This window comes from Gymnogyps californianus, chromosome 1, assembly GCF_018139145.2.
Source record: "Gymnogyps californianus isolate 813 chromosome 1, ASM1813914v2, whole genome shotgun sequence".
Taxonomy (NCBI): Eukaryota; Metazoa; Chordata; class Aves; order Accipitriformes; family Cathartidae; genus Gymnogyps; species Gymnogyps californianus.
In genome coordinates, this window is record NC_059471.1 from 24987030 (window position 1) to 25010359 (window position 23330).

Genomic DNA, 23330 nt, shown 5'->3' on the forward strand with positions numbered 1-23330 from the left:
TACCATCTTAGACATTTCAGTGCCAGGAGCCAGACCTTACAATGATTTAGAGCAACCTCAACTTTACCAAGTGCGTGCAGTAGAAGCTCTCATGCCTGTTCAGGACTCTAGACTGCCTTCTGCAGTGCACGGAAGAGACGCATAAGCAAGATGCTGGGGGAGACTGGAGGCTGCTCAGACCTCTGACAGGGCATTAGGAGACTTTGAATTAAATGGGAACAAAGGGAGTGACTGTAAAGCAAAGAAGCTGAATCGCCTGGAGGGTTTTGGCCTAGAAAGGTTTTTGGTGGAAACATATTTTAAATGGTCCTGATCTGTACTTCTCCTCCTTTGTTTTCTATTCAATATTTTCCCAATTTCACTCTGAGTGGAAACTCAAGCTGAGTTGAAATGGCTGTTCACATAGCTCTGATTCTTACCAGCAGTAAACTCTCCCTCTCAGAGCAGATATTTGTCTGAGACTGCCCACGGACACTCCTTTTGACTGCCTCAAATCTCTCAAGAGCTTTTTCTTTCTCTTTGGTTTTACCCTCCCTTTTAATTTCTCCCCAATTTATCCCCCCTCTATTTTCTCTTTCTTCCTATTGCTCTGCTTCTTAGCTGACAAGCGCATCCCTATCCCCACATCTCCTGTTCCTCATACTTGGGCAAGTGTCTCCTCCTTCAATCCCATCACTTTTCTTCCTATACTGGGTTTCCCCACTCAGTACACAAACCCAGATAACCACAGCGATAACCTGGCATGTTAGCTACTGAATATATTGCTTCTAGTTGTCTCTATGCATCTTCTATTAATACATTTCCAATAGGCTATTCCTCCCATCCCTCAACTCCTGTGCTACATATGATAGGCAGAATTCGTCTCACCTCACTTTTGACACCCAGGAGTTAGATGTCAAGGTCTGACCACTACAGAATCTCTTTACAGTCACAGAGAGAAAGGATAGGAAGGGCCTGTGTCTCCCTACTGGCTGTAAAGGGAAATGGCTGTGATTCACAGCTGGGCATTTAATTTTTAGGCTTCCATTTTGGGGAAGATGACTGTCACCTAACAAAACAACCTGAACAGCAACCAGAATGGTGATCACAAAAATGGAAAGATTCAGAAGGGACCACTTCCACCTTTTTCATGTGCTCAGAGCTAGGAAAGCAGCAAAGCCTGTGGAGTAAAATTCTGGTTGCTCCTTTTGAACTTACAACTATGTAAAAGCAGTTATGGAAGAGGTCATATGACATGAGGTCAATAATAGTAGAGGACTGAACTCAGCCAGGGGGTTTCTCCCAGTCCTATGTTCATAAAGATACACATCCTCATCCTTAGGGGAAGAACAGTAAAAATATGATTGGTATGTCCCTGCTCTGTAGCTAAAGGGAATCAAAAAATCTGAAATACTTTGAGCATGAGGGTCTCCCAGCTGGCTTGTTGCAGCTAAGAACACTATAAAAGGAAACGTACTGTAATGGCTTTGGCATTGAACCCCTGCTGACCTAACTCTATCTGGATATATCTGACTTTGTCAACAGAATACTTTGAATATTTTGCTGAGTTTGCTCTCTATTCTTGGACTTTTCTTTCTTTGCTAAGTAAATAAAACCTTTTGTACCATATCTTGTGAAATGGTGAATGCAGTTAACCCTCAGTGGCAACAGTCAAGCATAAGCAATGCAGATACAGGTAGAAGCTGGGAGTCCTGAGCTCTGATTCAATAGACATGAAGATCTGATGTCATTCTTTGAGGCAGGCTATTGTATACAGATCAGCAGGACTGTTATAGCTACAAGAATTCAACAGAGTAGCTGGATACAAATCTCAAAATGGCAAACCATTAGTATTGGCACCAAGTCTCAAATCACCCGAGGAGATCTGGGCCCAACATGAGATATAACAATCTTCAAATAATTCCGGTACTACGTACAAAAAGCTTCACCATTGCTTGCTTAGGGTGGCTTTTCAGAAAAAATCAACTGAGTCCCTGGAGTAAAGTTCATACCTGATCTAGACAGTTGTTCCGTAAATAGCGTAGTGCTTGCTGTATGCTCTGGGGAAGAGGCTGCCCTGTTCTCTGGACATGAACTATCAGAGGCACACCAAAGACGTTCTTGTCCTTGTAGTCAGGGACTTTCATCCTCTTCATGAACTTTGGCACAGACCTGAAAATTAACATGAACAGGCTGCATGAAAGTATCAGAGTATTTACAGAGTCTCTCCGAGTAACACTGCTGGCAGAAATTGGTAACTGGGGCCACCTCCTTTTTTACAAAGATGGTGAAATAATGTTTAATGCACAATACATGGACACTTTACAATCTGTATAATTGATGGATTTCTTGACAACTTTTATAAGTAGACAGCCTCTGGCTCTAAGATATAGCATGACAATTTGTTCTAACAAAAAACTTTTACTACGCGGTTGTCATCCAGCTGAAGCCAACATGGTTTAAAGCATCCGTTATGGACTCAAAGGAATGGCACAGCAAAGCATAGTGGAGAGGGTATCTGAGAGAAAAGAAGGTTCAGTCCTCTAACATGCTGAATGATTTTTATACTACCAGTTACATGATTTAGTATTTCTATTGACTAAAAATTTACAGTAATAAATGATGGTGGGGAATCCCTCTGTGCCAGATTCATCCCTGGTGTTATATGATTTATTCTAGTTGAGTAACTTAAGTGAAGCTGGTGAGCTTGCTTTCTTCCAAAAGTGACGGTGAAAACGAGAACAAACTGGATTCCCTTTGTGGGAGTCATGACTGCAGTGGAATTAAAAAAAAAAAAAAAAAGGGATGAATATGACCTGAATGTGACAAAGATTTTTCTCATCTGTGTGGGAAGGAGATAAAATTTGGATTAAATGATCTACTGAAGGAGTACAGCATATAACTTCACAGCTATTTAGTGTCCCACTCATAAATCCTTGGAGACTGATTATACAAACTGAAGAAATATTTGTCAGGAGGGAAAAGCTCTGTACAAACAGCAGGATCTAGAATTTGCTGTATTCTATTCTGCTTATTTGGAGTTGGTTAAGGTGAGATTCATTTCAGTACAGACATTGTCAGCTAGCCACAGGGAGCTGCACCAAAGGAGAACAGCGATCTGAGGGTTCATCTTACTGAATTTTAGCTCTCCAGCGGAGATATTTAGAAAGAGTTAGCAGTCCAGACTGCCTCTATACCCACTGTGGAGTGAGGCACCTCTGGAGGGTGACCCAAACCCTCAGCCATGGATAGAATGAGCTGCCTTTCTTTTTCCACTGACCACAGACAGCCGACCCGACTTGCTCAGATTAGACTTATAACTTTCTGGAGTGGCTGATGTCAGTGAGGTGAGTCTCACATGTAATCCCTTGTACCTATTTTTCCAATTCTAAAGGAAAACTTGTCTTATCTAGCTCACAGCTGAATTTAGTGGGATTTTGGTGAAGTGCTTTGAACATGGAAATCACAATGTAAATATCAAGTCATATTATTTTTGGACTCAGTGTCTCTGTGTATTAGGGAAAGTTTCTGTTATCCTTTGGATTATTTCTCAGATACTTATAATCTCTTATCTATGCCCATTTCCGTTCCGGTATACCTCAGTCTGTGTGGCCCATCAGGGTTCGTATAATATTAGACATGCAGGTTTCTGTAGCCGGTTGCTACAGAAGGAGCCACATTGCCGGCATTCATGTCCATCTGCCCTTCACTCCGCTCTCTGAGTGACCAGGTAGCTGTTACAGCTACTATAGCTGCAAGCTCCCTCTAACGCAGGTCCAGGCCTAGGCTAAAGCTTGCATCTTTTGATCTGTAGAGAAAAGTCCCATAACTGTTCTAACCCTTCTTTTAAAGCACAAAAAAACAATATCGCAGCAGCTGTTTCTTTTTGAATCACAAAACGAATTCTGGGGAAGACTTACTGTAAACATTTCCTACTTTTAATCACTCTCTCCTACTCCTGTTTGTTTTTCTGGAACTGGAGTGTTGTTAGAGAGGCCAGGGTTGTCTCTCTGTTAGAGCACAGGAATGAAGTCAGATCTTCAGGATCTATTTCTGACTTCGCCACTGAGTCACTAGGCAGCAATGGATTAAAAGGGACAGTTTCAAATTCTACAGTTGAAGCTAATTGTTCCTCCTAATTGCATTTACTGAATTTACTATCAAAATAACAGAATTAGGAGAAACTATTTTCTTCTAAAAATATCTCTTTTCCAGTTATCAATGGTACTCACCAGGTCCAGCCATGTTTGTTGGACATGGAGTATTTTTCCATGATGGCAGTAAGACGAAGCAGAGAGAATTTTTGCAGTAGATTCAGTTGGGCTGCTGACTGATTGCTGATGTGAAGTGATGCGATGGAGTGGCTCAGGCGATGAGAGATTTGGAAACTATGCCATCGTAATCGCCTTTAGCAAAAGAAACAATAGGAAAATCAGACAACTGCTTTAATTGGGCAGAAGAAGATGGTATACTGTGAGATAGGGCTGGGCAATATATAAAACATACATAAACATATACACACATATTATAGCTCGTGGTGTGTCAACTGAAAGAAAATGTAGCTTGGAGGCAAATAAACCAATTTGCTCAATTATCTTTAATTTTGGAAATGCCCAAGCTTTGGTTTTTTAACATTAGATTCACAACTGGGTGTGGGTCCCGTCCATGTACTCAGGGAAGCAGTGCTGCCTGCTGTGCCCTTTAGCCCACACATTTCCAACAGGATGTGGGAGATCCAGATTCAAATGTTCTCTCCCTGACTCAGAACCAGGATTTGATGCCTTGTCCCTCACCTCCCAGGGGACTGGCCTGACCACCAAGGTATTTGGAGATGAGGTTCTCCAAATATCTCTATTATTAAATACTGAAGGATTTTTTGGAGAAGGGATTGAACCCTGTGTCTCCTTGGCAAGAGATGTAACCACCAAGCTATTGAGCCACTCACATCTTCTCTTTACTCCAATGCACTTTCTCTATATAGTGGATACATTGGAAAAAAACTCATTTCAGTTTCTTGTTTTGCTAAACATGAGTTCTGACTCAAATCCTAAAAACTTTGGCACTGCTCATTTATTCAGTAGTTTCCTCGATTCACTTGCTTGTGATGGTGGTGAGCAAGCACGGGCAGCAGTAAACCATGGCATGGTAGAATCCTCTGCGTGGACGTGACAAGACTGACAGCAGATCAGAAAATACCAGGTATTTTCTCACTGCTTTTGCACGTACAAAGCCACCCTACACACAGCAGTATGGATTCACAAAGGCTTTTACCCAGGACCATGCTCCCTTCAACAGGAGCTCATCCCTCTGACTTAAAACAGGTCTGCAAACTATTAACAAAATCCTGCTTTTCACTTTTATTAAGAAGTTAATTGTATACCATCATTTCATCCCATCACGTAAGGGACTGAGGCAGGGTAGGGAAATTCCCTCTAAGCACAAAGGGACACATTTTAAAAGCAAACCAGTGCGCAAAAAAAAGTGCACAAGGCTACTGATGCATAAATACTGGGGTGCATAACTTAGAAGACAAATTGAAAATAATCCCACAACATATACGGGGTCCTACTATGTAATCAATGGATCGAGAGAGAAAAAAATGCCTTAGTTTGCTCTATTAAACCAATTCTCCATTGATTCCACATAAGAATTTCCATAGCAGGATGTTCCTTCTCCCAAAGTTCCACCCTTCCCTGGGAAGTCCCCATCCCCTTACAGGATGAGTACAACTGTAATGGTACCCTGCACCTTCTGACTCCCAGGCCGAGAGCCTCTGCCTCATTATATCATATTTCACAGTCTACGGACTTGTGTACAAAATTTTGCTACCTACCTGCTTGGCCTTGTGAGTGATGCTCCCACCCCAGAGTCTCTCCTGTCCCTAACAGCAGTGGCTTCAGATTCATTCAGGGATGTCCCATCTCTGTCCATGTCACTCGGTGTGGTCTGGCCATCAGAGACAGAGTTTCCTTCAAAATCAAGAGTGATCTGTGTGGGCGACTGGAAAGGCAACGACGGAGATTCCCTGACTGACACATCATCAACCGGCAGACCTGGCAACACATTCTTTGACCAGCCATCTACCACCTCCTGGAGTCCATTGACATGTTGCAAAATGTCATCTAAATGAGGAAAAAGGACATCTTTCTCTAAGTCCAGGAGGTCCCCAGTACTAGCATACAAATGGGAACCTGGCACATTATCATAAATACTAATTCTGCTCTCTTTAGGACAGCAAGCCATCAATCCAGACTCTTTTGGAGTAGAGCAGTTCTGCTTTCCCAAAGAGATGCTGCCTGTCCTCCAGTTTACACTGTTACTGTTGTCTGTAGGTGAGAGGCTTTCAATAGAAAGTGCCTTTGGGAAGGTCCCCGGTTTGTGATCCTTGGGAATATGCACAACCAAGTTCTCTTGGGAATGAAATTCATTTTTGCGGTTTTGGTCCACCACTTGCCGTAAGGCTGTTCCTGCCAGAACATCTAGGTCCTCCAGGTACATCCCACCTCTCTTGTTTGCTTCATGGCATTTGCGTTCCTTCAAACACGGTGTGCTCACCCCACTGCTGCTGTTTTCAGACTGACTGCTGTCACTGCTGGATTTGGCAGAAAAGGAAAGTCCTCTTTTGACTGAATCTTGTCCTAAGTTTTGGAGATCGCCATTGACTATCTGTACACAGTGCATGTCTTTCAAGGATTTCGGCTCATACTGGAGAACAGGTCCACTTATCTCTAAAGGACCCGTTCTTCCTGAGCCTTTTAGTTTTCCATGCACGCCTTTTGCTTTTAGTGTCTCCATGCGTTTTAGAAAGGTTTTTGCTTTGGTTCGTGGTGGTTTCTCATTCTTCAGGTTGTCCTTGGGTGACAGGGCGGTGCTTATTGCAGTGGAGTCTTGCAGCAGTGTGCTTTCTACATCATGCTGGCCAGAGCAGTCGCAGGTCTCCCTGGCAGCGCTGCTGATGCCGGATTGACTCCTGTTGTCACTTCCCCCGCTGCTCTCGCTGTGAATAGATGAGACCTCAGGTTCACTCAGATCTGTAAGGACACTCTCGCTACTTGTTGTATTTTTCATTTTAATGTCCCCAGAAGATCCATGTCTGTCTGATCGGTGAAGCAAAGCATCAATGTCGTCCACCCGAGACCATCGTCTGCTGGTTCTTTGGAAAGTCCATTTATTACTGATAGCACAGAGGTCTTCTTCATCTGAATCTTCACTCTGGAAAACAGCAAGTGGCACATGTTAAAAGCAGGTGCTTTTACTCTTTATTTGAATTAATATGATTGTGCTGCTCCATGTGAGCAACAGGTGGTAAAGTGTCCCTGAACCTGGTTTATGAAAGATTGGTCATCAGTCCTTTCACAACAGCCTCTTTCATTTAATTGTAAAGACTGCAGCGAGCATCTTAACAAGTAAGGAATAAAAGCCTGCTCTATGTTAGGGAGCTCATGAGTCGCATCAGTGTCTCGGCTTCTGTGGGGCAGATTGCCTGTGCACTGAACTGTGTAGGACTGATGCCCATAGTGACTGTTTAGAAAAAAAAGGGTTTTGAAAGGTCCAAGTAGAGGGATCCTGACTTGCAGGGATGGTGTTAAGATACACACAGTAAAGACTGGGAAGTAGCTGGATACTACAGCAATGTGAGCCATTCAAGAAACCAAGACAGCAAATATCCGGTGCTGCATTTAGTTTTGCAGTGAAAACTAAGTAAACATCTATAAACTTCACAGACCAGGTACATCTAACAGGATTTATGTTTCAGGAACATAACCACAGATAAATAGCCACGATGCTTAAAATAACAATAAAAAAATAATATTTGGAGGTATCACTTAGGGTGGGTCTGAGCACAAGCAAAGGAAGGCAGCGAAGGCAGTCGTGGAGGTGGGGGGAGGAGGAGCAGCCATGCTCAGTCCTGGATGGGGCAGCATCTGCAGTTGAGGTGAGCTTTCCTACAGTGGCAACCACTATCTTCATTGCCTTTTCCATCAGAGGCACCCCAAACTTGATGACCCCCAGCCTGCCCCGCTGTCTCTGGCTTCCCCCAACCTCTCCCGAGGCAGCAGCAGCCTCACAGCCCCTCCTGGTCTCATCCCTCAGCCTCGGGCACACAGAGTTATGCTTATGTTTAGGCAGCTCCAGGAGCTACTCTGCAATGCAGACAACACGTGCCTTGAAAAAAATTTGGATAAAAAAGCTCTCCCTATGACATTTTTCTCATCTGTTTGCCCAAACAAAAAAGATACATCTTCAGCATGAAATGCGCAGTCAGTGTTGAACTGGCTGTTCTCTGAGGATGCGAAGCCCACAGTTGCTAATGAGTATCCTTCCCCTGACTTTGAACCGGGTTTATACTGCATTATTCTTGTACATTTATTTTAAAGCAGAACAAACTAAGTTCACCTACATGACATCCAAACAGCTCTTCACATTCTTGGAAGCAGTATGAAGGCAGTAAAATATGACAGGCTGTCAGACTAAAATGAGGTGCTAAACCAGAAAGACTATTTTGGGACTGGAAAAATTCTCATTTTAAAAGTCTATTATTAGAAGTATTTTTCTATGAGGTTTTGATGGTAAAGTTATCTCCCATCTCTGACTAGATCTCTGCTGGCCTGTCTAATTGAAAAATGTAAACCAAATTTTACAAGAACGCCCAAAACCTTAAATAATGCAAAACCTCAAAAGATGGAGATTGGGATCAGTAGCGTGCCAGGTCTCACTAATGCCATAAGCTTTTGCCAGTTTATCACTTCAAGTCAGCCAGATGTTTTAGATCGTGTCCAAACCATACAATAAAATATAGCTATGAAATTCTGGGTTTAGTCATTCCTCTTTTATCTGTTAACATTGAGGTGTGCAGTGCTCCTGCAGCTGATGTTAGTTCACAGGAATGAATGGAGATCTTAGTTCTGTGGCTAGCTAGAAAGAAAAATTAAGCAGCTAGTGAAGCATCAGGAAAGGGGCTAGAAAAGGCTAATACTGCTTTGGCCATTTTGTCTGCAGGGAAGAAATGGCATATCAGATAGCTCTACCTTCATCTTAGTTCCACAGTTTGCTGTATGCATATACGGAGTGAAGGACTGCACAGACTCAGGCACTTAAAAATCCATCTATCGTGGTCTTAGTAGTGCCACAAAGTGCATATTTTAAAAACTGCAAGGGTATGTACTTTTAAATATTTAATAGTGGTAATTATATCTACAAAGCATACCATTGCTGAAGCATTGATGGCACCAGCCAATAGGATAAAAATGTAGGGTTTTTATTTGTTGTACATCCCAATATGCCAAAGGGACCTTAAAGAAGATTCTTGGCTGACACAAATCCCTGTAGCTGCACTGACATTACTGTATGAACTGACAGGATTTAGCCTGTATTTTCTACAAGCTGGAATCGATTAAACTAGCCAAAGTGGTAGAGCCATTGTGAAAAACACCAAGAGGAGAGCATGGAGTAGGAGACAGAAAGAAACATAAATTCAGTGGTGAATGTACTTTAAATCATTTTTAGAGGAAAATAAGTTTTAAGTTTTTTTTAAAAGAAAGTAGAGATGAACAGAAAAGGACATTGGTAATAAACAAGTTTTGCCTCTAACCACAACAAAGACAGGATCACATTCTGCCCAAGAGCCAGTCAGAAAATACGGAGAGTTTTCTGTGTCGAAATTTGCAGCTAAATAAAAAAAAGGCTTAGTTGGTTTTTTTTTTTTTTTAATTGATAATGAAACATGCTTGTGTTTCATCAGAAGCAAAATCAGACAAATGAAATATCTGGATACTGACATGCTGCCATGGTGACTCACTCCAAATTCGGCTGCACTGTGAGTCCTGTGACATAATGTGCTTTTCTTTTGATGGAATCAGTAGAAATTCTGGAAGCCACGAACATCCTGAATGACCTACTGTTCCTGTTAGATATCAGAGTGCCCTGACAAACAAGACTGTCCTAAAAAAAATGCAGAGAGCACTTTGCCAACTGACATGTCACCAGCTATGGGGACAATGGATCAAGAGTAGGTCTGAAAGCAACGATTCGTCTTACACAGGCGGAGCAGACATCTTGGAGCAGTGACTGTATACTTCTACTGACCTAGGGTGAAATCAAGTGCACGGCTTTGGAGCATATCCCAAAGTCCATTTAATACCATTATGTTTGGGAAGATGAGAAGGGGCAAGTTTCTTGAGGAGTGACTGATAACATTTGCCAAAGAGAAAGAGGTTTTGATTCACAGATTTGTCACAGTTGATTTAAAATAGTACAGCTTTTTGACTGAGGGTGTGCTTGCCTGAGATACAGAGGGATGCTAACAAAAGGCCAAAAGCGGGTTTATTTGTGGTGGAATTCTGCCACATTTTTCCAGCTGGGGGCAGGAATTCTCATAAATCGACAGCTGCAGAAGGCAGTTAATCCAAAGGCTAATCTCTGTCTGTCCAAATCGCTTACGGACATATTTGCAACACATACACGAGGATTTCTGTATGCATCTCGATGAAGCCAGCAGGAAGAGAGAAGCCCACAGTGTGAATGGTCCGGGTGGGAGAGCAGGCGGTGGGGAACGCTCACGCTGTGCTGGCTTTCACAGTAACCTTGCCTGGCAGCTCACTTGGCCATATTTTGATGAATCACTCAAGCAGCTGCGCTAGTCCTGTGCAAACCTGTTATGCTGAACCTCCAAAGCAAGCTGATTTTGCATTTCATTGTTCAGATCACCATAGAGACTATTAGGAAAGGCAGTATCTACAGCAAAAAAGTTTACTTGGTTCAGCGTTCAATTCCAGACCAAATTTCCAGCTTTTACACTTGCATTTACATTTCCTACTGTCAGCAGTCTCTTCTCCCTCTCCTTCTCTCCCCCACATTCTCTTCTACTTTCAGCTGCTCTGTATCTGTCGTCCCAAATCTCCTTCATCCCCTCTTTCTCTACATTTTTCTGTGCTCTGCTTCTCCCTGGCCTTGTGCAGGTATGGACCCAACTAGCTTCTGTCCCCCTGAAAGGGTACCAAGTAGGACAGTCTCACTTCCATAGCAAATTAATGGTCATCTGCAAGGAGAGCAGCTGAGGGCTTCAGTCCATTCAGAACAGGGAGAAGTGGCAGCAGAAATTAATAAAAAACAAAGACAACAAGAAAATCCTCCTTTTTTTAACCCAACGTAATCAGACATGTAAAGAAGCAAGCAAGCAAGCAAGCATACAAACCTCACACCAAACCCAAAATACTTGTTGAAGAGAAGGACAGGAACTAAACAAAATTTCTAGAGGACAATCAGCATTCACCTATATGTTGCTTTTTGTAATTCTGTCTCTTGTGCAGCTCCAGTATCTCTGCTTGAACACAAGTACATAAGCTCATGGACGCAAACCAGACACTGCTCCAAGCAAGTCAACAACACAGTCGATTGAGTTAGTTTTTGCTGAAGGACCTCAGCCTCTTCCTATAGTGCGTACCTGCCCAAATCATAAAGTTATTTTGTAGTCAGGGGATTTTACTGTTCCCTCTCTTAGGTATGATATGGGTGTTTGATGGGGAAAGTGTTGGCACTTATCAAAGAGAAGAAAAACCCATCAGGTCTGAAGCAGTGAAGAGACGAGGTCCCTGCGGCTCCAGTGAATGGACAAAATGCAAGCTAAAGAGGCTATGTACACAGAGGAACAAATGGGCACGTGCCAAAGGCAGAATAGCTGGACATTAAAACAATTCTTTGAGTTCCCTCAAACAGTGAATAAGGTATGAAGAGACCGAATTTGCAAAGACACCAAAAATGCAACTCTCAGAGGTAGTTTTTAAAAAGCATTAGACAAACACTTGAAGGAAGGAAAAACAGACACCAAGATTTCTCAGAGTTGACAACCACCATTGTACACTGCTGAAGAGCTTGGGGGAATTTGTGACCAGAAACCCAAATGTTTAACAGTTAACACTGGACATGTTACAAAACTCTCAAAATCAATAGGCAGTTTCTGCAGTCCTTGCAGAAACCCTTTAAGCTCAAATAATTCCCACGTTACACAGGCGCTTGTAAGGATGACAGAGTTTATTTTCATATTCTTAACTGGGAATAAGTCAGTACAAGAAATAAAGAAAAGCTATTGTTTTCGTCCGAGCAGCTTCCATTTTTTCCGAGCAGGATTTTCCATTGTGTACTCACATGGCATTGGCAAACAAGCCAGCCTAATGAAACCGCACTGTCTTTTCACCCGCTAACTTGAATTGCACATACGTAAATTTTTAAGTACCATGTATGCCCTTTTAACACACGTAGTATTGTTCCTGCTGTATTAGTCACAGTTTTTTTCTATTTTATTTATAATATCAAGATTCAGCAATTCACATTATCATGCGTCCAGATAATGCTGGCACACATGTTCAAAGTCAAATACACTTAACTTACTTTTAAGAGCATTACTGACTTAAAGGCTAAATTGGGGAGGTCTTATCACAAAAGCCAGGGCAAAGCCAGCACATTTCATGAAGTTTCCTTACCTTTTTTCTTTGGAAGTTCACATCGAGTTTCATTGAGGCGCACTTGTTCAGTGTGTTCAGTCGTCTACAGGGCAAAGCAAATTCAAAAGATTAACAGCCTCTGATTAAAGGGCATGACTTTTTGTAAGTTCAAAAGCTTTTCTCTTATCTGCCTGTAGGGTGCCAACTGCATACAACAGAAATGATAGTGGTCATACTATTCCAGCCTATAAGACCACTGCGTTAAAAGGGAATCTTAGCTTCACATTACTTGATAGCCAGGTTTTATACATTGCTTTTTAATTTACAGACATGTAAGCACTTAGCAAAGGAATCAGGTATAAACAAACACCTCTGATGGCTGGGGAAATGACAAGAGAAGAAGGAGGTAAGTTGCCTTCTGCAGGACTGTAACATAATTGGTCTAAAACAGGGATTTCAAAGCACTGGTGAAAGACAAAATAAAAAGATGCAGTTCCTCACTTTAGGCAGTTAGCACCTCCTTTAAAAAGTTGACATAAAGAAGAACTTTTAGCAGTTAATTAAATGTTTCGCCACAGCCAATAGTTCCTTTCCCGTACCTGTGGATCTTATAGACAGGTTAACACACCCAACATGTAACAAATCTAACATCTTTAAATAAATATTTTTAGTTATTTTTGACCATGTTCATAATGATGTTACCAGGGACTCTGTAAGGCTTCTGCTCCTTAAATCCAAGGCTATCCCATGATGACAGTGGGTTGAAATGACAATCTGATAAAGATGGAAAGTGAACGTGTGCGTGTGTGCGCGTCCATGTGCAGGGACAGTCAGAGGACAAGAAAACGTGCTCTTTCAATAGAGAACCTACCATGCTAATCATAATTGATTAGTTTTTATTTATACTTAAAGGTCCTGATTCTTGAAACCATCCATCTTCTGAAAGCAGAGGCTCAGAGTTAAATATGTTCAACTTTGAACATTTTCCAGATTTAGGGCTGAATTTCAAAACAAAGAGAGGCAGAGTGAGAGAGCCATGTGCCCACAACGCTCTTCTGTAGGCTGCCTGCACCTCCTGTGTTTTTGCAGCAAGAGCTGCCCCTGTTGCTTCTGGGTCTCAGGAAGAGGCTGAAAGTCTCCAGAACTGATAACATTTGAAATGTAAGTGATAAGTTACAAGGACACATGAAAAAAAGTATCACATCAATGATATAATCTCTCGCATAGCAGAAGAACATTATGGCATTAACATCTTCCTCCCCGGAACTTCTAATATTAGAAATCCTTTCAAATTGCCACCACTAATAAAGAACTAGCCCACCAAATGTGGATCTTCCTTAAAAAAAATTCCCTCACAAAATATCACCTGCTCATTTGTAGATAAAACACTCCTCCCTAACTCCAGCCAATAAACCTGTTATGCCATATCAGAAAAATCCTGAGCTCATCATATTAATGTGAGTATAATGCATGCACAAGCACACCCCACATGCATGATAGTAATGTTCTTGAAATAAATTTCAAGCTTTGCGGCTCTGTAGCTATATCTTCAGCCTTCTGCCCACAAATCCTCCTCTGGGATTACATCCATTATTGCAAAGCTCATCTTTTGCCCAAACATGGAATTTCTCAACCCAAAGTTGCATTTTCTTGGGGCCCTGGGGCTGAATGATGTTCAGCACTTCTGTTGAGTGCAAAATGTTTACATTTGTGTATTGATATAAATTCCAAATATACAGAGGCACAGACATATTTTCAAAGGACTCCAGCCCAACTTTCTATCCTTGGAGACAGCTTCCTCCGAGAGGTGAACCAGAGGCTCAGATCGGAGCCCCTGCACCTCTGCATTAGCTGGCCTGTGCTGAAGGGACAAGTTTGTAGCCACATTTCCACACTGACATGCCACTGTGTGCCACCTAAGTGCTCGTAGCTGCATATCTGAATCAGACTGTCGCTGTGTCCTCACACTTTTACATGGTGAGCGGCCAGACCAGGGATGGGGAAGTGCTCCCTGCTTCTTTGACCTAAACGTGTCCTGCAAGGTTGACCGGGAGACAGGCAGCTAAATTCATGCCCTGAGGCTCAGAAATCCTGAGAAACCACTGCCTCCTTTCAAGCTGCTCATCAACTCTGAAAACCAAGCCATCGACTCCACCTCCCTCGCCTCCACGAGAGCAGGCACTGAAGAAATTCTCCTGAGGAAGAGGGCTGTTTCCACAACAGCCCCTGGCATATGATCTCTGCAACTGCTTCCTCAACAGTTTATAAAAAACTTCTCTACTTACTGTCTATTTGCAGTTGTTAAGGAGAAGATGTACAAGAAAACATTTTAAATACAGGGACCAGTGCTCCTTCCATTCACTATGGTATCACTTGCCTTCTAAAAACCAAGGAGCAAGCCACGCACTTCAGGAGCGGGAAGATGAGGAAGCAACAGCCCTTGACATACCCTTTGCCCTGTTTGCACCCAGGTACCTCTGTACACGTCCAGCTGACAGCAGAAAGTGTTGTGGCATTTCTATTAAGAGGGTCTGCTTCTTCAGCACAGAAAGGTGCAGAAAGCACGTGATCAAACCGACAAGACCATCCAAAGCCATTGCTTTCCCGCTAACGGCATCTAAAAGTGAGATCATTTCAGTAGGGACTGAGAGGTCATGTCTATGAAAGTGAATATCGTTACTTAAACTGGAGGCTTGGGAAGCCACACCATTGTCCTGACTGCTTTCTAACCTGGCTTTGTTATGAAGAACTTGCTCCATCAAAAACAAAGTTACTTTTTACTGGGTGCCAGGGGCTCAACCTCAGGTTTTAAATTCACCCATCTACAAAACATTGGAATGCTTTCTGGGGCTCTTCCAGTGCTGTGGAAAGATTTGCCAGTGAAATTAGAGAACTAATGATCATATTTGTGAGCTTGCCTAGTACTAACAACTCCAATCAAAGCCAGTCTGTTTCAACTTCTTTTGCCTTGTTGATGTGCCAGCAGTGGCAGAAAGCTTTTCTCATCTGCTTAAAGTTGTTAGATGACTGACAGCCAAGTCCTCAGCAAATCTTTCAAAAAACAAAAAATAAAAGTCTCTGGCTACAAAAGGCTGTCACCAATGTCCCAGTCGAAGTGAGAGAAGCACTACACTTTCACGTCACTGCTTAAAAACATGGGAAAAGACTGCCTGTTTGTAATGTTAACAAAACACAAAATCTGGACTTGAGAAAAGGCAGGAAAAAACACTTTAAATAAACACAAGAGAGGTGGCTATATAAAAACCAAATCATCTAGGATGCATTTGAATGCTTGTCTGGAAAGCTCTGCAGTGTTCAGGGGAAGCCTGCAAAATATTTACTACAGCAAGTGCTTCACTGATGTTAATTTTATTTCTTCTCCAGGCCATCACAGGTAAACACTACCTCTATGGTTTAACACTATGGTGAAACATCATCTCTATGTTGAACAGTGTCCCTTGAAACAATACTTAAACATCAGCGGAGCGGTTCAGGTGCCCAAACAGAGGTATCTGGTGCTATTTTAGATGCCCTAGAGTATCAAGCCTGGCTTTCAGCTGCTGCAGGTCCTCTTGGTCCAGCCAGTCCATGGAGAAGTCTGAGATATCTTGGGAGATCTAAGATGGCAATAGACACAGGTATTTAGGGCTCTGAATCCCAATCCCAGTGCTGTAATTATTAACCCTTATGATGGAAGTTCTTCAGAAGCAGGAAATCTCTTTCACATCCTGTTTAAGCACTGTTTACAAATAAATACAAGCTTGTAGCAATGCAGGATTCAATTAGCTGGAAAACCTTGTGAGGGACCTGTTGTCCTGCTTGAAGAGCCATCCAGATAATAGGAAGACAACTTTGAAGTGACTTGGAGCTCCATGCATTCCCCTGGACCTGTTCTGCAGCTGCTTCCAAGCAGCTGGCAGGGAATGCAGCCAGGGGCACCGGCTGGTCATGCAGGAGGAGGCACCATGGGGAGGGCTAACATGGACAGCACAGTGTCTCCTACCTCAGCAGATCTGCAGATGTCCTCTCTTACAGATCGTGACCAGGCAAAGACATTATATGGTTCCGCAAACTCCTCTTTGAGGGAAACACGACACTATTTCTTTGTTTTATTATTATTCCTAACCAAGTTTATGTGCTGCATACACATGCCCCTAGCTGGCTTCTTCTGGTGCTGTGGAATTTGGGAAGAGGACATCCAGCTCCTCGTATTGGGCTCTGCTGAGGTCTGAACACTGAATAAGGGTCCTCCCAGTACTGTCAGAGCTGGTGTGCGAAGCTCGCACTGGCATGTCCCTGCTCCACCAGCTTTGTGTGTGAAGAGAACATACCGTTTTCCAGTCCTATCACTTTTTATCGTGGCTGCAACTGAGTGGGTTACCTTATAGGCTACATGCTTACATGAGGTGAGTCAACTCTCCTTGAGGTCAATGATGGGAGCCATTCTACTGCCTTCAGAGCAGGGCTTTCTGTACTGCCTGTGGAGAGCCGGGCTGATCTCCTAACAGCACCTAGAGCAATATAACTCAGCAGACAGTACTGACTATACAATCATAATTTCAAAACTCTAATGGTAGGCTGTCCCATATACAGCGACCTTTGGGTTATTTACAAGCTATCTAAGAGACAATAGCTATGGAAAAAAAGGCTGCTGGCTGCTTGGCACAGTTCAAATTTTAAGAGCTTGGTTTAGGGGCCTATGTATCAGACTGTTACATACTTGTTCTTTGTATTCTTAGTCACTGTATTTACGTGAATACAAAAAGTACAACATGGCTTGGATTTTCCTTCTCACCCTCTTATCACAGCGGCCACAAAAGTTCCCAGAGCAGAGTTGGTTGCTGCTATTTTGGAAACGACACAGAGATCCTGTGAGCTATAAAATTTTCATGCCCAATTATTATTTTGGCAGGCTGACAGCGTTCGCCTGCAGATTGCATGGCAATTTTCTATTGTTCGTTACTCAATAAAATCTGAGTGGAATCTCTTGATAGATACGCCTCTAACCCAAAGGCCTCAAATTTGGTCTTTGCCAAATTTCCAAATGATATTGTAAACAGCAGGAGTGTTAGAATATCTCAAAAAGGTCACTGGAATCTTTTACAACAGGGAGTCTTAGGCTTTCTGACTAAAATACTACCAGCTGCCTTAAAAAACAGAAAAGGTCCCTCTGCATTTGTGCCTCATGTTGTCTTGTATACTGCAATGCCATAAGAAAACTGATTATAAAATGAGATTGAGAGTCTGATTTCAAGACTCTCACAAGAGTCTTGTGAGACTCCCACAAGAGCAGAGAAATTCAGTGTTTATGCTAGAACCATTACTGTCCAGAGCTAAAACTCTGCTCAAACTCATCATCCACTCTGGCATTCCAGCTTTAAAATTATCCTCCAAATAAAAATGAGAAACCCATTTTGTTCAGTACTACGGGCTGAATGCAGTATTAGTCAGTGTGAAGGCTTGGTCATGCATAGCTTCAAGGGCAGTTTTGGGTGTTTGAAGAATGGAAGTTTGGCTCCCAACCTGGGAATTGGTGCACACAGAAATAATAACCAATCTTTTTTTTAGCTTTCTGTTTCATGAAAGTACATCATAGCCTGCAGCTCTCATATGATATACTGGCATGCACCTTGTAGTAACACCACCACAGAGCAAAGCAAGGGTAGAAAACCAGCCACATTGGTCAGCTGAGCTGTGAGGATTTCCAGTACACTGGAAAACTTGGAAGATGTTGGTTTGATAGCTAATACAGTAACACAGCTGGTACTGGGGGCAGTGGCTGACACTGTTTACTGTTTCTGATGAACCTGAATCTTGACATTTGGCATAAGCGCTTTTTACGGGTCGCTCTCAGCTAAAGGTTTGGAGCTGCTGAGTTACAGCAAATTAAATGTCTGCAATCTGAAAACATAACCTGTACATAATACTTGTATTTCTACCTGGCTAGTAGATGAGGTGTTATTCCTTTCTTAGATCTAAACTGTTTAAAAACTCCCGACAAAAATTTAAGTCAACAGGTGGTGTCTTCTGAATAAAATCATTACAGAAAAAGTTACTAGACAGTCATAAACCATTTATCTTTGAATAACATCATTTGGAAAGATCTGTGTCTATGCTTATGTACTACAGGTCTCAGCAGTATCACTTGATTGAGGCTAATATAAAGCATTTTGTCACATGAGTGCATCTCTCCAGCTGCTAGTTTATTTTCCAAAACCTTATCTTTCAATAAAAGGGGAAAACCCCCAGTCTTTAGCTGTTCAGCTCACAAAGAAATCCTCATAAACATATAAACCTAGTGTAATTGTTGTAGATGTATCTGTGGGTCTACAGAGAGGTCAGAGGAACAAGATGTGAGCTGTTCCCATTTAGCTGTGTAGGTGTTGGATGCCTGGTGACCATGATTGAAGTACTGCCATTGCCAATTACTTCAGAGAACAAAGACTGGGAGAGTGACAGAGCTATGCTGTGACTGCACCTCACCATTTGCTCTCACAAGAAAGAGACAGGGACAGACATCATACTTGAACTTCTGGATGGTCCTTCAACTTTGTGGGAAAAGGCAGAGGGGAAGAGATCTCAACCTCCTACCACTTCCCAGTTCCCAAACTACAGCAAACTATGTCTTCCACCATGCCAGACTGAAGCAGGGGGATGCATGTACGTGTGGAAAGAAGGTTTCTCTAGGCATAGGCATAGCAATCCCTCCCACCAGGCCGTACTGAACAGCAGTAGATCAAGTCTGCAGTTATTCTGCTCCCCGGCATCCTTGAGAGCAATCACTGAAGGATCCAGGTCTTTCCTACTGATTTGTCTTCAGACACAAAGGCTACTACACAGAGAGAGAGAATATTCTGTTCCCCATATCTGTAACAGACAAAATGAGAAGCAATAGGTCTCACTAGCAGCAAGGGAGTTTTGGGAAAGCATTCTGACAGCTGCGCCCAGGAATTACCTGGATCCTCCAGGAAGGAGGGTATCTCCTGGGATGGAGAGATGGACTAGATGAACTCCCTTCCAGCCCTATTTTCTATGGTTCTCAGAAACCCTCTCTGCAGTCCTCCATCACAGACTCATTAATCCCTGCAATGCACAGTCCGATGTGCAGTGGAACAGCATATACTCTCTGATGACTTTAGCCACAGTTGCAGAAGGGGAAATAGAGTTTTGTCCAATTATCCTGATGTTGGTGTTGTGAAAGTTTCCATAACATGTAATAAAGCCTGCTTGGTTAGGGGCCAGATGGTCCTTTGTCCTTGCTGAAGAGGAGAGGAGCAGAACCCAGCTTGAGCTGAGCACAGGAGAAAGAAGAGGGGAACAATGCCTCTGCAGTGTGGTTTTGCAAAGCTACCACAGAATTGCTGCTTCTTGAGTCCTGGGGGACAGTACTTCAGCAATGCAATACGGTATATTCATCACAGGCAGAGTATAAAAAGCTAGATAAACAGCAAACACAAGCCCTCTGGGAGGGGCAAGCCAGTGATTAGTTGTAGCAGCTGTAGTACTGTGGGGTTCTGGTCCCACTTCTGTTAGTGGTGCCAAAAGGAGAGTACCAAGGGAATCATAGCAGCATGAAAACCATGTCTGCTGCCAGAGAAAGTACATGCTGAATTCTGTGCAATGAATTTTCATCTTTTCTGCTGTGCTTGGACATAAGAGTTATTCACGTGCAACTCAAATGTGACTCATTTATTCAGGATTTGCTTGTACTACTACTAGTTCTTTCTTAAAAGGCAGGTGTTTCAAATCCATTGGATTTGGGTCTTCTCAAATCATGTGATGTTTACTATGAGTGTAGTGGGTCCTACTCCAGGATTTTCCATAAGAGAAATGAATTCAGAATGGTATCATTATAGATATCATTGCTTAATTCACGTGAACAAGCAAACATCTCTGCTGCTGCTTCTGCTGCTATGCTAACAATAACAAATCAGCTTATGTTTTTAAATTATCAGAAAAGAAACTTCAGATGTTATTTACCTGCAAAGCGGTTCTACAAGGTCCTTGTCAAGAAAATCATGATCTTTCTTTACTGCAGCAATGTCAATGGGAAACTGGGAGTCTATAAAAGGAGACACAATATTAAGATGACTGCTTGCTATTCAAATGAAAATACATTGTCTACATCTAAAATGCTTTGCATGTGCTTGCTCACTGAAATCTAGTATGACTGATTTCACTCAGCTCTGGTTTCCTTCCAGCTGTATCTGTGGCCCTTTCAGTCACTTTATTTTTTTTTTTTTTTTGTTAAAGATATAGTTGAACGTCCTGTGCACCAAAGAGAGAGCAAGATTATTTCATTTTGGCTTTAATAAGATACTCAATTGTTAGCTGTTCTTTCTAGTGCCTCGTACAAATGAATGAGATCAGGGAATTACCAACACACTTTCTTTATCCGCATGAGCAGCAAGGTTCTCCATTCCCATCACAGTGACTTAATGAGTTATTTGCTAGACAGACTTTTCCCATGAAACAGAAATGTTCTGTGCCTTTTGCTTTTAATACAGGTCCCAATAACAACGATTTCAGACAAAGGCTTACTCAAGTAATAGAGATAAAAAAATGAGCTGAATTATAACCCCCAATATTAGCTAAAAAGCCAGACTAGTGTGCTGGAAGCTGACATTTGTAATGAAAAGTGACATGGCTGCAACACATTAGTGGGCTCCGTAATGGTGGGACGAGTTCCAGCACTGTGGCTGCTCTCCAGACTGCTCTGCCATGCTTAGGTACCGCAGCAGGACGCTGGGATACGGGAACTGCAGCCAGCATTTTCAGACTCTAGTGCTTAACACTGACATAATAGATGCCTATAAAAAGGACCTTCTTTTCAGAGACGTGGACTGTCTAGAGTGCATATTGACTGTATGGGAACTGTGCGAGCCCAGCACAGGTTGGTTTTTGGAGGGAACATCCCTTTGAGTTCAGCAGGCAGCAGGCTCTCCTTTCCCTGGAGGAGTTGGTATCTGAGATACTCTGATTATAAGGCAGACACAAAAGTACTACTGGGCATCCAGGGACCGTGGTAGACACACATCTATGTCAGCTTTGATCTGGCAGACTTATTAGTCTTAGTTCCTTGCTGGGTTTAACAGAGTCTGCCTGGTTCCTGTGGAGCCACCTGAGCATCTGCATGGTGCTCCTAGTCCCCAGGCACCCAAGAAGCCCATTAGGAGCCAGTGCCTGAGCCTTGAGGGACCTCAGCTGGCCATCAGAAGCCATGGAGGTGTCCTCGGCATCACGCTCCCCACTGCCCTCAGCTCCATGTGAGGGGATGGATGGTGTCCGAGCCAGCTCTCTAGAGAGCTGGCTCTGACCCGCAAGGTTTCTTGGCCAGCGCTCCATGCATGGAGCCGTGCTGCCTCCAGACCCAAGCTGACCCTGGAAAGTGTCCAGCGGCATTTGGCGGAGCTGTGCTTCGGCTAATAAGCCTGACCGGGCCTGAGCTGGCTCTGTGTCTCTGGCAGAGAGAATATGCAGTTTGGGAAAAATGAGGATCAGCTGCAGTTTCCTTCTCAGCACTGAGCTACGGAGAGCAGGAAAAGCCCAGCCCCAGTCCCCAAACTGCTCCTGAACGCAGCAGTGGTGCAACCACTCGCCCTGCCCTCGGGGACACCGCTTCCCTGGGCACGAACTTTACAGCTAGGAAGGGGACACGGCCATTTACTTTGAATTAGCACCAAAATATTGGCTTTTCTTGCTTTGCAAATGTAAAACGCAGCTCAGATTATTCACTTTTGGTAACTTTGCAGAGTTTTCAATCTTATTTTCAGTGAGATTGAAATTTTCAGTAAGATTGAAATTTTCAGTAACTTTCAGTGTCTTCAATCTTATTTTAGACACAGTTCAGGAAGTTAAAAAAAAAAAGACCTATGTATTTGGATTTTTTGTACCTGTTTTTGTTAACCTTTGAGATTTACACAAACTATGTCCCTCTTTTTTTTTTTTTTCTTCCCATGGCTGTGAGGGCAAGAATCTTACTTTTCTTTAGGCACTGGTATGACTCCAGCAGCTGAGGCTTTGTGAAGCAGCCAGCCATGGCCATAACTCAGTCAAATGTAGAGTTGGCGAACTGCAAGCTCTCCTGGCAAGGGCCCAGTGCACTTTCAGTATCGCACAATGAGGAGAAAAACCTACTTACCCTCATAGAACTGAGCATATTGGGGAAATCCAGCTGCACGTAACCAGTCACACGCTTCCTTTGCTTCAATTTCTGAGCAGAAAGAGAAAAGAGAAAAGTTCACACTTTGTTATTTTGCATTAGAAGTTCTTTTAATTATAAGGAAATAGCAGAGAGACTTGGTAGTAGCTGTTTGTTGCTTAAAAGTACTGTCATCACTCTGAAGTATTTTTTTATAGCCTCAGAAAATAAAATACAGTCCCTCAAAGAAATCCACCTGCCTCCACAGGACCCTGACATTTGCATAGCTGCTTGGTGACTGGGATGAAGTGTTAATCATCTCCACGGAGCAGCAGAAGTTGCTCAGCCAGGTTTGTGGTCCTGTGTCCGATCCTCCCCCAAGGGTAAGTTGTTGGGGAGAGGTGAAGATGAAGCAGGGTGGAAATGGGGTGACAGGGAGCATGCACTGTGTTTTCTCCTGCTCTGACACTTCTTGCGGAGAAAAATCCCATGTGAAAGCCACTGAAAGCTCTGCCAGGAAAACCCCAGTGCAGGTCTAACGTTCTGAAAGCACAATTGCACAGGTAGGATGTGCCTTCCTACCTTTAGCCATTTGAACTCCATTATGTAGACTTCCTCCATAGTCAACAGAGAGACAGTTACTTCCAAAGGGTGATTCATTTCACCTTAAAGTAGTGTCTAAAATAGGTGGGATAAATCAAATACTGACAATGCTTTTCTCTTGTGGCTGCTAACAGAGGGAGAATAAACAGCTACAGGTATGTCTGTGC

The 23330-nt window shown here is 42.9% G+C and overlaps 1 protein-coding gene across 4 annotated transcripts in view; it reads right to left on the minus strand.

The window, feature by feature from the left end:
• Window positions 1–23330, minus strand: part of STARD13 (StAR related lipid transfer domain containing 13) — a 263350-nt gene that overhangs the window by 16361 nt on the left and 223659 nt on the right. For all 4 annotated transcript variants that reach the window (XM_050897253.1, XM_050897271.1, XM_050897262.1 and 1 more), the window contains 6 exons: window positions 22561–22632; window positions 20400–20481; window positions 12459–12522; window positions 5813–7191; window positions 4212–4385; window positions 1992–2151 (listed from right to left, as the gene is read on the minus strand). In XM_050897253.1, coding sequence (XP_050753210.1) covers window positions 1992–2151; window positions 4212–4385; window positions 5813–7191; window positions 12459–12522; window positions 20400–20481; window positions 22561–22632 — 1931 coding nt within the window. The remainder of the gene's footprint in view (window positions 1–1991; window positions 2152–4211; window positions 4386–5812; window positions 7192–12458; window positions 12523–20399; window positions 20482–22560; window positions 22633–23330) is intronic.